The sequence below is a fragment of the Cynocephalus volans genome, chromosome 10 (genome assembly GCF_027409185.1).
Source record: "Cynocephalus volans isolate mCynVol1 chromosome 10, mCynVol1.pri, whole genome shotgun sequence".
NCBI classification, from domain to species: Eukaryota; Metazoa; Chordata; class Mammalia; order Dermoptera; family Cynocephalidae; genus Cynocephalus; species Cynocephalus volans.
In genome coordinates this window covers 26,750,104-26,766,981 of record NC_084469.1, presented here as the reverse complement: position 1 = coordinate 26,766,981, position 16,878 = coordinate 26,750,104, and the positions used below count along the sequence as shown (strand labels likewise).

The 16,878-nt window shown below is 59.3% G+C and overlaps 1 protein-coding gene and 1 long non-coding RNA gene across 3 annotated transcripts; one reads left to right on the top strand and one right to left on the bottom strand.

Annotated features, from left to right (window-relative positions):
- LOC134389327 (uncharacterized) lies at window positions 1-612 on the bottom strand. Its single transcript, XR_010024696.1, has 2 exons — window positions 480-612; window positions 1-248 (listed from the first exon to the last, which is right to left on the bottom strand). It is a non-coding gene; the product is annotated as an uncharacterized LOC134389327 (long non-coding RNA).
- Window positions 613-910: 298 nt separating this feature from the next.
- GIT1 (GIT ArfGAP 1) lies at window positions 911-16,509 on the top strand. 2 transcript variants are annotated; one of them, XM_063111312.1, is made up of 20 exons: window positions 911-1,038; window positions 6,645-6,778; window positions 7,188-7,300; window positions 7,410-7,515; window positions 8,075-8,292; window positions 8,375-8,469; window positions 8,796-8,838; window positions 11,188-11,236; window positions 11,622-11,694; window positions 12,275-12,372; window positions 12,769-12,880; window positions 12,995-13,143; window positions 13,340-13,492; window positions 13,617-13,847; window positions 13,939-13,992; window positions 14,177-14,263; window positions 14,360-14,433; window positions 14,577-14,759; window positions 14,890-14,953; window positions 15,091-16,509. In XM_063111312.1, the coding sequence occupies exons 1-20, from the start codon at window positions 987-989 to the stop codon at window positions 15,301-15,303; spliced, it is 2,301 nt and encodes a 766-aa protein (XP_062967382.1). In that variant the 5' UTR covers window positions 911-986; the 3' UTR covers window positions 15,304-16,509. The 2 variants fall into 2 exon arrangements, with proteins under 2 accessions (XP_062967382.1, XP_062967381.1); XM_063111311.1 differs by having other exon boundaries at window positions 928-1,038; window positions 13,010-13,143.
- The last annotated feature ends 369 nt before the right edge of the window (window positions 16,510-16,878 follow it).

The following is a 16,878-nucleotide window of genomic DNA, read 5'->3' as shown; positions in this document are numbered from 1 at the left end:
TCAGAAAAACCGTGGATGTATGCAAGGCAGATGACAAATGGATATTAGAGCACACAGGCACACTGGTCACTCCTCGGAAGTCTTTAAAAACCGTCCAGGTTTCTTCCTCTCTAGATGGATGCGTGGATGGAGGGATAGATGATTTTTAGCCCGGAGACAGGGGCATACACTGCATGACCTCTCCGGCACTTGGGCGTCCATATTGTTGGTGGCATGCGTATTCAGCAAGGGCGTGACCACTCACACACCTGGACACAGAGATATGGACATATGGGGGAGCAGGACGCACAGCTTACCCCAGCCAGATAGACGGGTACCCCAAGGCACAGCCCGTTTGACGGGAGGGAGGCCTGGGCCTCCCGTTCCTGCCTCTCTTCCCTGGTCCCCACACAACCCGGCTCACCACCCCTGGGCCGAGCGTCTTCCAGGCCGCCCCCAACGCCGAAAGTGAAGGGGATCGGGCTGTGAGGGTGACTCACAGTGCCTCCGGGCCCGGGGAGCGCCGGAGCAGAGGCCAGGGCCGCAGGCAAGTCTGCCCGCCGGGCCCGGCGGAGACCTCGGCCCCTTTAAGCGCCCCCGCCCCCTCCCGCCCGCTCTCCGGCTTCCTTTCTCCGGGAGGCGCGGCCGGCAGCGGCGGGCGGCGGGGCGGGGTGTGGGCCGCCCCTCCCCCGGTGGGCAGGGCCTGCGCCGCTTCCTGCAGGAGCCGCGGCGAGCCGCGCAGGGGGCGGAGAGAGCGAGCGGCGAGCGGCGGCGGGGCGGCGCGGGGCGGCGCGGGGCGGAGGGCGCCCGAGGGCGAGCGGGCAGGCGGGCACGGCGGGTTCCGGGCCAGCCCCAGGGGCGGACGGTTGGGCGGGCGCGCGGAGCCTAGCCGGGGCCTTGCCGGAGCCGGGCCGGGCAGCAGGGGCCGCCGCCGCCGCCGCCGCCCGGGCCCGCCGCCCGCGCCCCCCACGCTGGCCCAGAGGGCTTCGGCCGCGTCGCCGCTGAGGATGTCCCGGAAGGGGCCGCGAGCGGAGGTGTGTGCGGACTGCAGCGCCCCTGGTAAGCGGGGCCGGGCTGGGGGCGGGACCGCGCATCCAGGCCGCCGCCGGGCGGGCGCCGGGGCCTGGCGGGAGCGCTGTGCGGGGCCGGAGGGCGGGGCGGGGGGCTGCGGCCTCCGGCCTCGGTCCCCGCCCGGGCCACTGCAGAGCCGCGTCCTTGGCGGGAGGGCCGGCCTGGGGGTCCCCTCTTCCCTCGAGTCTGTGGGCGAGCGAGGAAGGACATTCCCGGCGCCGCCTCCCACTCCTCAGTCTGAGGGAGGCGGGCAGCTAGCTGCGCCCCCCACCCCCATCTCAATATCCAAACGGAAGCGCCAGCCTGGGGTGGCAGGAGGGTTGTGGCGGAGGCCAGCAGGGTTTAGGAGGTGGGGGCGAGTGTGGTTTTGTGTCATCTCAGTGCCACCCCCGCGACTTGCACCTGCTGCTCGCATGGTCGGTACGCCCGCCGGGGTGGCGGAGGGCAAGGGGCAGAGAGCCGGTCAGATGCGCCAGGGGGGCCTGGATAGTTTCCTCAGGAGCAGATGAGGGCCTGGCTACTCCTAGGACTCCCTGCGCCCGGTTCCCAAGCTCCTTTCAGGGCTTGGTGTTCAGGGTCAGTCCAAACCTGGGCATCTTCCCTAGAGGCATCACCAGGCCTGCTGGTGACTGGGGACAGTTGGACTCGGCTTTGCCTGTTCCCCAGTAAGGACTGCTTTGGAAGGTGGGCTTGGTATTGTCTCATTCTGGGCATGCACCCCTTCCTGTCTCCTAGCCCAGGCTGGCCAGAAATGGGTAGGGAGCAGTGGCAATAGGTGCCTAGATTCCTGGCATCCAGCTGGCTTCCTGGCCTGCCTCCTGGCTGGTTTACATGCTTTTTCCCTTCTTCCCAGCAGAGTTAAGTCTGGGCTGGTGTGAAACCCCCTGGCCTGCTGAGGAATTGAGGAGCAGTGACCCAAGAGGCTGCTCCCTTCTGATGTGTGAGGACACAGCCAGTGATGGAGCTCAGAAGCTGGCTTGGGGAACGAAGATCTGGTCCTTGTCCATCCTTTCTTTAGGAAAGGAGCTATATCCCTGGGAGACCCCTGGGCAGGCTCACTGGGTCTGTGAACTTCTGGGGGACTGTGGGCATGATTATATGTGAGGGTGTGGGGTCCTGTTTTGTGGGCTCATAACTTCCAGCCACCTGTTGAAGAGGCCCAGGACCCCAACAGGTTGAACCCCACAGATTCTTTGGTGGTTCTGGTGGCTCCAAGCTAGAGTATTTGGGAACTGTGGATACCAAGCAGGGGCATGGGGACAGGATACTTCGTGGGTGGTCATGACCCTGAGGCCTTCTCTCAGGGCATGTCATGGGTGGAAGGCCCTGGAGGAGCTATCTGGGGGTGGGTGTCCTTACCCCTAGCTGGAAACTATGACTCCCTTTTCCCCAATCATAGGCAGGTCTTGGGATGGAAGGTCTAAGAGAGGACCTTGCCTCCTATGTGCCTGTCCCAGGCTGTTCTGCACCTCCTTTGGTTGGGCATAACAGATGGGGGTTGGGAGGCGAGGATTAGCAGACACCCTATCAGGGGAGCCTGGATTTTAGTGTTGCCTCTGTTTTCAGCTTACTCTGTGACCCATGGCAAGACTTTTTTACTCTGGGCCTCAGCTTCCTCAACTGTGAGGCGAACCAGTTTGGAATAGAAATGGTTTTTGAGGGCCTTCCCATCTCCAGATCTGTAATCCTGATTCTGGGGCAGGGGGATGCCAGGCAGCATCAGCAAGGCTGTTGTCCTTTCTGATTGCATTTGAATGTCTGGCTGAAGCCTCTGAATGCCCCATGGCTTGGGGAGGAATGGTGTGTAGCAAATGTGTTAGCCTGGCCAGCTCCTATCCATCCCCAGTCCTCATCTGACAGAGGCATTTGTGCCGCGGCTACCTCCTTTTCCCCCGACCCAGAATACAGATCAGGAAGGCGGTGAAAAGATGAGGTGGGCAGGATGTTGACAGAGTCTTACTCATCCTCCCACCCCAGCACCCAGTGTGGTGTCTAGAACATGGCAGGCACCCCCCCCAAACCCCACCCCCAGTGTTTGGATGCTGCCAGGACCCCAGCTGGCTGCTAGATACTACCCTGTATCCCAACCCTATGATGTTGTATGCCTCCAACCTAGAGTCACAGGCATCCTTACTGATAGGAACCCAGCAGTCTCAGCCCTGTGAGTGGGATCATGGACTTTTTGCAGTTGGTTACTTTGAGGGCGTGGTCATGGAGGTGAGAAGTGAGATGCAACCTGTCCCCAAAGGGTCCCGTGTTCCCTCTGCTCCCACGCCTGGGCACACAGAGAACAAGTGTGAGTATGTTGCAAGGCAGCTGGACGTGGAGTGGCTGCTGTGGCAGCTTGTGCCATCTCATCAGGTGCCATCTGTGTCACAGCCTGCCTTGGGAGTCCAAGAAAGGGTCAGGGGTTAGGGAGCTCTGGAGAATGTTCGTTACCCTCTCCCTGCACCTCTTCCCACCCTGCCACATGGTCTCAGTCCCGAGTTCCCTGTCCCAGCTCTCAAGGGCCCATTCCTCACCCCATGGGCCTCTATCTCAGCCTTTCCATTTTGGCAGCCTAGAGCACAGGAGTGAAAAACTTAAGATGCTCATCCTGTGGGCACCTCGAGTGAGCAATGTTGACCACTGGCTGGGGACATATTACAGGACAACACGCAGGCTCATTTGTCTGTTTGTAATGTAGATTATGGGGTGGGTCAAATGATGAGCTTTTCTTCCTCTTTTTTTTTTTTTTGGTGGCTGGCCAGTATGGGGATCCAAACACTTGACTTTTATGTCTACCAAATGACCTAACGGACCAGCCTTCTCTTTTATTGAGGTATATAACTTATGTATGGCAAAGCACCTGCCCTTCAGTGTTCATCCTGATGCATTTCTCCATTTGCATATACCTGTATAGCCACCACCCTGATCAAGAGGTAGAGCCTTTCCATCACTCTAGGGGGCTTCCTTGTGCTCCCTCCCAGTAGTGTCCCCCAAAGTAAGCACCATTCTGACTCTTATCCCCATGGATTGCTCGTGCCTGCTTCCAAGATGGTGGGCTTTTCCCTGTTGTCTATTGAGGATCTGGTCCTTAGCTCAGGAGAGAGAGGCCTGATGCTGGCCTTTCCATGCAGACCTACTGGCCCTAGAGGCCACTAAATGGCTTTGGTGGTGTGATGAATTCACTTTAATAGAAGTCTCCGTGGGGTTGGCACTGGTTAGCATTATCCCCAGATCCCTCCTGCTACCTGCCACACATATCAAACCCACACCCCGATTGTGGAGCCAGAAGCCCAGGGGGAGGGTGGACAAGATACCGAGGAGGCCACCACATCCCTAACCCCCTTTGTGTTCCCTGTCACTTCTGCCCCAAGTTTGGTCCAAGGAGCCTCTTGGGGGCGAGGGTCCCTTAACCTTAAACTGCAGGAGCTTAAAATAGTTGTTTGACTTTCAGAGACCCTTCCTGGCCTTTCTGCTTAGGAACTGGTATAAAGGCTTGGGGACTCCTGCTTGGGTGGACCCAAGGCCACTTGGGCATAGGGAGTAGGTAGATCAATTAGAGTGGGCTCCCTTTCTGTGTCATCCAGAACTGAGCTGGCACCAGTATGGCCCAGACCAGGACACTGGCCCCTGCCCACTCTTCCTATTTCAGGTCACCATGAAGGGCTGGCAGAGATGCCAACCAAATCCTTGGACCACATTCCCCGGATGCTGCTTTCTTGGTCACTGCCATGTCCAGGGGCTCACCAGGTCTGGTCTACTCATGGCCTGGAGCTCGCTGTGGGGCTACTTACTGGCCCTGGATATGTAGCTAGCCTTTCCAGGCCTGCTGTCTCTGGAGGGCCACAGCCTGGGGTGGAGGCCTCAGGGCAGCCCATTTAGGATCCTGGCCTGGGCGGCTCCCCACTTACAGGAAACCCCACCATTTCAACAAGAGGAATTTAGGCTGCATCATTTCCGGCTTCCTGCCTGGGCCTCTGGAGGTGGTTGGCAGGCAGACCCCTGACCCAGTGGTGTTTGGGAGTGGGGGAGGGAGCTTTCCATGCCTGGAGGGCCTCACTGTTTGGGTGAAGCCAATACAGAAGTGTGCCCTAGGGCTCCCTCTCTTGGCTTGGATGGCTTACCTCTCCTCCTGAGCTCCTGGAATCAGCTTCCCAGGAAGGTGTATGGCAGGTACCTTGTGTGTCCCTGTGTTTCCCTGTTTGGGGCAGGTCCCTAAAGGCCCATAGACTGAAGAGCGTTCTCCTTCACTTCCTATTTCTGCGCCTTGTTGGGGGACACTCACTGTGGGCAGAGCTCAGGCTGGGCCCCTGACTCAGTCTCCTCACAGTTTTCCTGAGAACGTTGATGGAAGTACTTGGGGGAAAAGGCCTGAGAATTGCCTTCTGGTTGGGAGAGATTCTCATCACCCCAAGCCTGTCCTTCCCCTGGGGGCGCCATTTCTGGACACCCTGAGCCCTACAGGCAGGGCAGAGAGCTAGCCCCTCCTCCCAGGACAGGGCTTCCTGAGCGGGGCGGGGGCCTGGGCAGAGCACAGTGTCCTGGGAGAAAGGCTCCCTGCCCCCGCTCCTGGTGGCACACAATGGCTGCTTTCTCCCCCGTGACCTTTCCGCAGCCTGAGTTGTATGCAGCTGTCTCCTCCCCCTCTACAGAGGGGCAACATCTCCCCTGCCCTTAAGAAGGACCCCAGGAGCTTCCACCCAGTCCTGGCCCTCCTTGTTTCCAAAGTTCACTTTTCCCCAAGGAGTAGAGAGTGGCTTCCAGGACTCTTGCCCATCTGGGGCTGCAGGACAGAGGGATAGCAGCAAGTGTGGATGTGGCATGATCTCTGGTGTCCGAGTGCCTGGGTCCACATGCCAGCAATTCCACTCATTAGCTGTGTGATCTTGAGGAAGCCCTGTAACCTCTCTGAGCTACTGTTTTCTCATCTGTAAAGCAGGGATAGCATTCCATACCTTGCCCTATAATTGTAAGAGGCATCATACCTAAAGCACCCAGCGAGTACACAGTTGGGCGCTCAATCAAGGTTAGTTCCTTTGTTCTGTCCATCCTCCTTAAGAGGGGCTCCAGCTCACACCATCAGTGACGGTGGCAGGAGGCTGGGGCATGAAAGGGCCTCTTGACCACCAGCACAAGGGAACGGCAGGGCAGGGCAAGAGGGGCACAACCTGTCAGTCAGGTTCCCACAGAAGCCTGGGTGCAGAAGAGAAAGGAGGGGTGCCTGGGGGTGTCTGGCACATAGCCTCAGGGTCACATCCCTTAGGGGGTTCCTGCCTCCCTATGGAGGGGCTGGGGCAGCAGCCTTGTTCCCTGGTAGTGCTGGCTACAGGACAGGAAGCCGTGCCACTAAATGGGCCCTGGGGGCTGCACATCTCCAGAAGGGCAAGGATTTATAGGAAAGGACAATCTCTGTCACCCCCCGGTTGTGAGCCCTTGGGGACCTCCCTCATTGGGAACCTAGGCATGCTGACGGCCATAGCCCCTAGGCTGCTGGGGGCTGAGTAAGTGTGTGAGGGGGAAATACAGAGCGTAGTGCAAGCCCAGAGCAGGCACTCAGGAGGTCTCATCTGTTGCCTGGCTCTGGCTGACCTTTGCCCCCACCCCGGCAGACCCAGGCTGGGCATCCATCAGCAGGGGTGTGCTGGTGTGTGACGAATGCTGCAGCGTGCACCGGAGCTTGGGACGCCACATCTCCATTGTCAAGCACCTTCGCCACAGCGCCTGGCCTCCCACGCTGCTGCAGGTACAGGGCTGGGCTGGGCGGCTCTTCCTCCCCCGCAGGTGGAATGTGGGCATATTTCCCCCACATCCACATACACACCTGTCTGGAATACGCAGCACCCACCTGGGACAGAGCCTAATCCTGATCCTTTCCACCCATCCACTCACCCCAGAGAGGACACTCTCACCCTGGCTCTGCCGCTTACTAGCTTGGCCACATCATGTTGGCACACTCACCACACGATCTGAGTGCTAAGCGGTATCCATGTCTCTGGGTGGCCCGAATGGATGATGACGTGACAGTGCCAGGCATACAGTAGGTCCCTTCGGTACTGTTTCCAGCCACACTGGCCGCAGCAGGCTTGAGAAGTGTTTCCCCCAGTGCCCGGCATGCAGTGGGTACTCTCTCACTTGGCTTCTCTTCCCTGCAGATGGTGCACACGCTGGCCAGCAACGGAGCCAACTCCATCTGGGAGCACTCTCTGCTGGACCCCGCACAAGTGCAGAGTGGCCGGCGCAAAGCCAACCCCCAAGACAAAGTCCAGTGAGCAGGGCTGGAGGGGTGGTAGTCAGGGGCTGCCATCTGGCACAGAGGCCCAGGTGATCAGCCTCTCCCACTCTGCTCCCCGTTCCTTCCTGTGTGCCCCATGCAGCCCCATCAAGTCAGAGTTCATCAGGGCCAAGTACCAGATGCTGGCGTTTGTGCATAAGCTTCCCTGCCGGGACGATGACGGAGTCACCGCCAAAGACCTCAGCAAGGTTTGAGGGGCCCCACAACAGATGGGTGGGCCTCTTCTCTTCTTCCCACCCACAATACCAAAGGCCTCTCCTTTGTCACCACTGAGCCCTAGGTACCAAAGGCAGCCAGGTCAGGGGAAAACAATGGGCACAGTGTAGGGACAAGATTGCTCGGTCAAGCTGTGTGTGGCCAAGGCTCCTCAGGTCCCAAGTGAACACACAAGGCTAGAATCCCCCAGCTGCCACCTGAAAACTGGGAGACATTGGGGCAGTTGCTTAGTCTCCAAGAGCCTCAGTTTCCTCATCTGTAAAGTTGGAAGGCAATCACTCTGTCTACCTCATAGAGAATATCTGTTCCAAGCAGAGCACACAGCACGTGGTGGATCGTGACTGATGGCAGCTGTAATTAATTAGCATTAACTCCTAGTGGGAAGCCCTCTGTCCTCCCTGAAATGGCCCCATTTCAGCTGGGCCCCTTGGAGCTGGCAGGAGTCCCAGGAACAGCCTGAAGTAGGTGTAGCTTGGGGTTGGGGTGCGCCTCATGGACACACGTACTTATCATGCACTCTGCTCCTTGCAGCAACTGCACTCAAGCGTGCGGACAGGCAACCTGGAGACATGTCTGCGCCTGTTATCCCTGGGCGCCCAGGCCAACTTCTTCCACCCAGAGAAGGGCACCACACCTCTGCACGTGGCTGCCAAGGCAGGGCAGACACTGCAGGCTGAGCTGCTCGTGGTGTATGGGGCTGACCCTGGCTCCCCCGATGTTAATGGCCGCACACCTATTGACTATGCCAGGTGAGGGTCAGCTGCAGGGTGAGGCTCGGGTGGCAGGGGAGTGGGCTGCTGCTGCAGAGCTGAGTCACATCCTCTCCCACAGGCAGGCGGGGCACCATGAACTGGCAGAGAGGCTAGTTGAGTGCCAGTACGAGCTCACTGACCGGTTGGCCTTCTACCTCTGTGGACGCAAGCCAGGTGAGCAGAGTATGGCTGGGCCAGGCAGGTGGGACCCAGACACACCCCAGCAGCAGGTGCCATGGTGACAAAGCGGCTGGGGAACAGCGTTGCTAGGCAACTAGCTTCTGTGAAATTGCTGCAGGCTCTGGGCTGCCGCACATTGGGGCTGGGGAGTGGGGGTGGGCATAACTTCCAGCCAGCTCCCAGTGCTGTTGGGGGTGTCCTGCCTTCCTCCCTTTCCCCTGACACTTCTGGGTGCCAAACCCTGCTCATGGCGGTGAGGTGGGCTCCCAGCTGCTGAGGCTACCCAGCACCAGTGACTTGGCATTTTTATTTTTGTTCAGATCACAAGAATGGGCATTACATCATCCCACAGATGGCTGACAGGTGAGTGCTCACCTGATGCCCCTTCCCAGAGGCTGTTGGGTGCCATGTGGGTACCTGACCCCAAGAGCTCCCACCTTCACACTCCGTAGGCTTCAGCTGGCTGGGACCCCACCCCCACCCCCACCCCCAGGGGCTAGAGGCATAGGCATTTCACAGCCTAGTCCTCACTCCTAATGCTGGGCCCCAGGCAGGTTGAAATGTCAGCTCAGCATGTGGCCTGCACAGCTTGAGCCCCATGACTGTCAATTATGTGGAGGCCTTGGGTGCAAGAAAGACCCCAGGCTAGGCGTGTAGACTATTGGGTTCTGTCCAGGCAGCACTGACCCAATGGTAAAGTCTTTAGACAAGCTCTTCACGGAAAAGAAGGGTGGGGGCCGGCCCTTGGCTCACTCGGGAGAGTGTGGTGCTGATAACACCAAGGCCCCGGGTTCAGATCCCATATAGGGATGGCCGGATAGCTCACTGGGTAAGCGTGGCGCTAACAACACCAAAACCCAATCAAGGGTTAAGATCCCCTTACCGGTCATCTTTTTAAAAAAAAAAAAAAAAAAAAAAAAAAAGAAGGGTGGGCTCCAGTGATTTGACTGACTTTGGGACTACTGGCCAGGCCTCTGTGGCATGTCAGAAGTTGGGCAGGTGTCCGAGGGTGGGGTACTAATGAGTGTTTCTGCCTCTGATCTGAGAGGTCCCAAGTGCCCAGGCAGTGGAGGATACCCCCCACCCCGACCCACCTCACGTGACGGATGCTGGCACCACCTGGTGGCCACCTCTGACAGCCGCATCTTCATGCCAGGCTGTGCCTGCTGGCCTGGGTCTGGAGGGAGGAGGCTCTCTCCCTCCCCAAGGGCGTTTGTGGACAGATGGGGATAGGCAGGCCTGGGCAACTCAGATCCCTAAACCCGGACCTCCTCGGTTCTAAGACGCCAACATCCACCCTCTCCCCCACTTCTCTGGCCTCATTCTGCCTGGTGCGTGTGTGTGTGCGTGTGTGCACATGTGTGTAGTAAACACACCCACATAAGAACATACAGTGAGGGCTGAGCCCGTGGCGCACTCGGTAGCGTGCTGCGCTAGCAGCGCGGCGACGCTCCCGCCGCCGCGGGTTCGGATCCTATATAAGGATGACCGGTGCACTCCCTGGCTGAGCGCCGGTCACAGAAAAAAAAAAAAAAAAGAACATACAGTGAATTGTTAACCAGCTGCTGCTCTTGGCACTGGGGACACAGAGGTAACAGACACGATCCCCGCCCTTGAGGAGCTCACAGTCTAGCAGGGAGGCAGCCTAGTCAGGCTGTCCATTACAGGGAGGGCAGCAAGAGGGGCAGAGGCCTAGAGTTTACAAATGCTATGCCAGGAAGGGCAGGCTGCTCGTGGGGCTGGATCATAATGTGAGAGGCAGGGGGAGGCAGGGGATCCCAGGGGCAAGGCTGGAGTAGAGTCAGGCGAGAGAATGACCAGCCCCGTGAGCTTCAACAAGAACTGTGACCAGCACAGAGAGTTCTGAGCATGAGTGTATGGAGTCAGGTCTGCTGCTTACTGGCTGTGTGACTTGAGGCAGGCTTCTTAGCCTCTCTGAGCCTTGGTTACCTCACCCAGAAGTGGGGGTGACAGTGTCTACTTTTCAGGGCTGTTGAAAGGATTAAATAAGATAATACATGCAAAGCACTGTTTATAAGTAAGCTTTTTAATGAAGTGTGAGGTGTACCACGTTTTAAAGGCATGGGGTAGTGTAGCCAGATGTGTCAGAAAGATCACCAGGCTGCTAGGTAGAAAAAGGATTGCAGGGGCAAGACTGGAAGTGCAGAGATGCATTAAGAAAGTGTTGAGAAAGCCTCGGCAAGAGGAAACAATGGCAGAACCTGGAGGCATTGGCTAGGACTTGAAGGTGAAGGAGACTTCAGGTGTCCCTCAGGCTGCTGACTTTGGTGCTGCCTGAGCAGTCACTGAGAGAAAGAGGAGGGGCAGGCTGGGGGCGTGAGAGGAGTCCGGTTTCGCACACTTGGGGCCGGGGGTTTGCGTGGATGTGGGTCTGGGCTTGATGTGAGGAGGCGTGTGCTGCTCTGCTCCTGGGTAATTGCTGCCTCTATCCTGTTCCTCCCTCTGCTGCCTTTCTCTGGACTTAGATCTCGGCAAAAGTGCATGTCTCAGAGGTATATCGTGCCTGTGGGGCAGCAGGCTTTGGAGGTTGGGGAGGGCAGGGAGGCACTTGGTGTGTGGCATCTGGGGCGTTGTCTCCTGGGGATCCCTGCATGTCTGGGAGGTCACTAGCAGGAGCCTAGCCACCTCTTATGTCCACTCTCTCCCCTCCTCTGCCTTCTCCCCATTCCCATCTCCCCCCTTCGTCTGCAGCCTGGACCTGTCCGAGTTGGCCAAAGCTGCCAAGAAGAAGCTGCAGGCGGTGAGTCTGCTCAGACCAGCCCCTAACGCTTGGAGTGGCCCCCATCTCTGACCCCCCACACCTCTCTGTTGCTTCCCCTTCCTCTGACCTGATATCCTTTGCCAAATCTCTGACCTGCCCCCTCACTAGCCTCACCAGTCGCCTTTCTCTGACCTCCCCACCCCCTTGTCTTTGACCTTGGCTCTGGCCTCCCTTCTGTCCTCTCCCACCTTGGAGCTTGCCACACAGACCCCTGCCCCATTTTCCACTTCTGAGACTGTAGGGGCTGGACGGCACAAGGGACATCAGCCATTCCCCATGTCTCACAACATCCTGGTGAGATGGACTGGTTGGCACTGGGGGCCAACTGATCCGACCAAACCCATGGCTCCCTCTCTGCCTCCAGCTCAGCAACCGACTTTTTGAGGAACTCGCTATGGACGTGTATGACGAGGTGGATCGAAGGGAAAATGATGCAGGTGAGTTGGGGGGGTGGGGGTGTTAGAGTCTTGGGTAGATGGGGCAAGAGCACCTACACTGCTGGGGCAGGGCTGACACCTGGCGTCTGTCTCTGGTCCTTTAGTGGGACTGAGAATGGATGCCTTCAGATAAGCCCCTGCCAGCAGTGAGCCCGCCTGGGCAGAGTCCCCAGCTGGGCACAGGGCAGAGCGTGCCGAGCTACAGACAGCCAGCCAGCTCCCCCAAGCCCCACCCGCCAACTGGTGCTCATCTCTGCTCTGGCTGCCTCCCACTTTGGCTATCTCCCCAGCCCTGCTCCGCCCCCTGCATCACTCCTTCCTGGCCACAGCCAGATTCCAGCCCAAACTCTGGGTCTGGACTTGCGGAACTGGCCTTGTTCTGTTCGTCAGCCCCCAGCTGGCCTCGCCCAGCCTTGCCCTGACCCAGCCTAGCTCAGCAGACCTGAAGACCACCCCTATTTTGAACCACAGTGCTCGGTGGGCATGGGGAGGAGCTGGGAAGGCTGTGCTCAGCGCTTCCCCACCTCCACCCGTAGGCCAGGCCACTCTGGATGACCTGCTCCCTGTCCCTCCCCCACAGTGTGGCTGGCTACCCAAAACCACAGCACCCTGGTGACAGAGCGCAGTGCAGTGCCCTTCCTGCCTGTTAACCCTGAATACTCAGCCACACGGAATCAGGTGAGGGGCTGGGTAGGGGGCCTGGGGCGGTTTCCTCTCTTCCTGGGGTCGCCAGCTCTGTGAACCCTGTCCTTCCTCAGCCTGCTGTGGCTGGGGCCTGGGCCAGCACACCACGCCTTGATGGCCCAGCTGGCAGTAGGATTTGGGAGTGGGGAAGAGGCCGTTCCTTGGCACACTTGGTGAACAGCCTCTGGTGGGTGCTCCAGCCTTTTCCCAAGAGCTCCCTTAGGTGCCCTGGTTCAGAATCATGCCCCAGCCTGGCCCAGGGGAGGCCTTGGCTGCTGACTGGCCAGGTAAAGTTGGTCTGGGAGTTTTTAGTCACGGTTACATCAGGCAGGAGGGCGTTGTCAGCCATGAGGCACCCCTCATGCCAGCCTGGCCCTTTCTGCCTTGCAGGGGCGACAGAAGCTGGCCCGCTTTAATGCCCGAGAGTTTGCCACCTTGATCATTGACATCCTCAGTGAGGCCAAGCGAAGACAACAGGGCAAGAGCCTGAGCAGCCCCACAGGTGGGTGGACATGGGCAGGTGTGGGCGCCATCCCAGGGTCTTCTCTTTCATGGCTCCTTCTGCGGGGGGATTGTGGGAAAGAGGTTGTGTGTCTGAGTGAGCATTGACCGACAGGCCTGATGTCTCTAGACAACCTCGAGCTATCTGCACGGAACCAGAGTGACCTCGACGACCAGCACGACTACGACAGCGTGGCCTCTGATGAGGACACAGACCAGGAGCCTCTGCGCAGCGCTGGTGCCACTCGGAATAACCGTGCCCGGGTCTGACCACTGTCCCTCCCACCCCTCCCACCCATTCCTCTGTGCACCCATCCTGGACCTCCGTCAGGGCCCAGCTCTGTCTTCTTGTAGACCAGGGGCATTGGGGACAAGTGGGCTGGTCACTGCCTCCATAGCAGCCCCTGAGGGCATCTGCTCCCCTGCCCCGATGGCTGACCGGCTGGGTCTCTCTCTGCAGAGCATGGACTCCTCTGACCTGTCCGACGGGGCCGTGACGCTGCAGGAGTACCTGGAACTGAAAAAGGCCCTGGCCACCTCTGAGGCAAAAGTGCAGCAGCTCATGAAGGTCAACAGTAGCTTGAGCGATGAGCTGCGGAGGCTGCAGAGGGAGGTGAGGACTGCCACCTCAGTGGGAGTGGGGGGCTCCCAGGACCCTGGGAGGGAGGATCGCCCTGTCCCAGAGGTGGGGGAGCCTGCCTGGAGCCAGAGTTTGACACCACTGCGTGCACTCCCAGATCCACAAGCTGCAGGCGGAAAACCTGCAGCTCCGGCAGCCACCAGGGCCTGTGCCCACACCTCCACTCCCCAGCGAGCGAGCAGAACACACAGCCATGGGGCCTGGTGGCAGCTCTCACCGCAGGGACCGTCAGGCCTTCTCCATGTATGAGCCGGGCTCTGCCCTGAAGCCCTTTGGGGGCCCACCTGGGGACGAGCTCAGCACGAGACTACAGCCTTTCCACAGCACTGTGAGTTGCCTGTGGGTCTCAAGGGATGAGGAAACAGAGGGATGGGGCCACCACAGGCCTGCCATGACGCCCACTGTGCTAACACCCCCAGGAGCAGGAGGATGACACCATTTATTCGGTGCACGTTCCTGCCGGCCTTTACCGGGTAAGCAGAGCCTGGGCAAGGTGGGTCCATATGAGCCTGTAGGTTCTGATCCTGGTGAGTGTCCAGCTCTGTGCTAGGCTGCAGATGATTAGACATGCCACATCCCCGCCCCCACTGTGGGCAAGCTGAAAGGAAGGGGGTGGGGAGGAGGGGAGACTGACTCCAGCCTTGCCCTGGGTTTCAGATCCGGAAGGGGGTGTCTGCCTCAGCCGTGCCCTTCACTCCCTCCTCCCCACTGCTGTCGTGCTCCCAGGAAGGAAGCCGCCACCCGGTAATGTTTCCAGACCCAGTGCCCAAGGGACGAGCTGAGGGCTGTGTGGGTCCAGGAATGTGCACTCACCACCCACCCTGTCTCTCTACCCTCCAGAGCAAGCTTTCCCGCCACGGCAGCGGTGCCGACAGCGACTATGAGAACACACAAAGTGGGGACACGCTGCTTGGGTGAGGCACCCGTGGGTCTCAACCCCAGGCCTGCACACACACACCCGAGGGGCAAGGTTGGGAGGGCCCCAGGTGTCTGTGAGGGCATAGGTGAGTAGTTCCAGGGCTGGAACATCTCTCTCTTTTTCAAACCCGGGCCTCAGGCTGGAAGGGAAGAGGTTTCTAGACCTGGGCAAGGAGGAGGACTTCCACCCAGAGTTGGAAAGCCTGGATGGAGACCTAGACCCTGGGCTTCCCAGCACAGAGGATGTTATCCTGAAGACAGAGCAGGTCACCAAGAACATACAGGAATTGTTGCGGGCAGCCCAAGAGTTCAAGCACGACAGGTATGGGGTGGGAAGCAGGCTCCTATCAGCTTCGGGGTGGTGCTAGAAGGCTGGAGAGGGGCCCATGTTCTATTGTCCCTGGGAAACTTCTGGACAGACCCCGATTTATACCCTCCTCTCTCCACCACAGCTTTGTGCCCTGCTCAGAGAAGATCCACGTGGCTGTGACCGAGATGGCCTCTCTCTTCCCAAAGGTACAGGGAACAGAAGAGAAGAGCGGGAGGGGGAGGGCCTCTGGGTGGGGCAGACGGGTGGAGACCCGAACACGCTGGGCCATGATCAGTGCCATGGCTTAAAGTCCAAGGACCAGCCTCATTCCTCCTCCCTCTAGAGGCCAGCGCTGGAGCCCGTGCGCAGCTCACTGCGGCTGCTCAATGCCAGCGCCTACCGGCTGCAGAGCGAGTGCCGGAAGACCGTGCCGCCAGAGCCCGGGGCCCCCGTGGACTTCCAGCTGCTGACTCAGCAGGTGATCCAGTGCGCCTATGACATCGCCAAGGCTGCCAAGCAGCTGGTCACCATCACCACCCGAGAAAAGAAGCAGTGACCACTCTCCCTACACCATCACCCATGCCCTGGGACCTCACTGGCCATGGGAGCTGGGCCACTCCAGACACTAATCCCCACCCCAAAAGAGCCACTGGCACAAGTGCCCTTAGTGCTGCCACTCTCCCCTGGCAGCCAGGCGCCCTGGTGCCCACCCCCCCTTAAGTCCCCAAGGATGGGGAGGTGGGGTGGCCGGAGCTTCTGTCCCCCACATTCCATGCACCTCCCCCTGTACATAGCATCCCCTCCCAGCGTGCGGGAGCCTACAAGGCATTACTCCCAGCCCCTCGCCCTCTGGGGCACCCTCAGCAAAGGGTTGGTGGGGACACTCCAAGCGGGGCAGCTCCCCCTACATGCACCCCACCCCCATGAGCCAGTTCAGCCCTATTGGGGGCTGAGTGGGGGCATCCCCCTCCTTTGTACATATTCTCTGGATGTCCCTGCCCTGTAGCCACCAGCCCTCTTGCTGCTCTCTCCTTTAATGCCAAATGGCCCCTGCCTAGGGCATAGGCCTCAACCTGTGTGCCGGGGTCCCCAGCAGCAAACACTGGAAAATCTTTTTTTCTCTATTCTCCCCACCCCTTAATTTTAACTTTGTGGTAACTGAGTGTTCCTGCGTGCCTGCGTGTGAGTGTGCGGGCGGCAGTGCCGTTCCGGAGGCCTGGTACATCTGGAGTTTTGAGGGGTGAGAAGACCAGAGCAGTGTGGGGGGTCAGCCTCCCTCCCCAACCTGGGGCCAGGGACTGCCAGAATCCCCCACTGTGGTCCTGCCCTCTGCCTCTTCTCATTGCTGCCCCCACTTCTCTATGAACTTAGAACGGGAATCACTCCCCTCCATCTCTCTTCCCCTCCCTCGTGGAGGGGGATGTGTGGCTGGCTGGGGTGAGGATGGAGCACCTGAGCCTGGGGCTGGCTCCCCAGGGTCCCCGACTCAGCTGGTGGCTGTGGAGCTGAAAGCCCCCTCCCCGTAATCTCTGCAAGGCCAGCACCCACCGTCACTCCCTGCACCTGCTGTGGTCCCACCCTCTGCAGGCCCAGGAGCCTGGCTGCAGCCTGGGAAGGCTGGAGAGGCAGACTGCAGCACCTGCAGGCCCTTCTCCCCACTCCGCCTCTTCCCCAGGGGGCCAGGCCCTACCTGTGTGATGGTGGGTGGGCTGTCAGGTGATGTGTCATGTACATTTGTATCAAAAATAAATAAGTGACCATGTGCTGTGTCTGGCACTTAGAGGATTGGGCGGGAGCTGGGGGCAGAAGTCATGAGAGGGCCCAGCATGGCAAGGTGTGAAGCACTGTAAAGTGCAGGTGCCTGAAGACCCCTGTTCTACGGAGGCACCTGTGCGGAGAACAGCTGTCTTAGAAGAGGCGCTTGGAAGTAATGTTTCAGTAACACCACTGTTTGTCTCACTGACACTGCCAAAATCCCACGTCTAAAGCCAAGCTGGCCAGAGGAGGCAGGTTGGCGAGGGCCCAACCTGACTTTCCAAAACACAACCTAGGTGGCCTCGGACTCGTGTCCCAGTGGGAGTGTGTCTATGTGGCAGGTGCATAAGCTCAACTCCAGACTCTACTAAAATAA

Excerpts from the sequence above, each read along its gene's own strand:
- GIT1 (XM_063111312.1), top strand. The coding sequence starts at position 987 with ATGTCCCGGAAGGGGCCGCGAGCGGAGGTGTGTGCGGACTGCAGCGCC. Across the intron at positions 8,839-11,187 it reads ATCCCACAGATGGCTGACAG|CCTGGACCTGTCCGAGTTGG; the intron begins GTGAGTGCTCAC and ends CTTCGTCTGCAG. Across the intron at positions 11,695-12,274 it reads TCGAAGGGAAAATGATGCAG|TGTGGCTGGCTACCCAAAAC; the intron begins GTGAGTTGGGGG and ends CCTCCCCCACAG.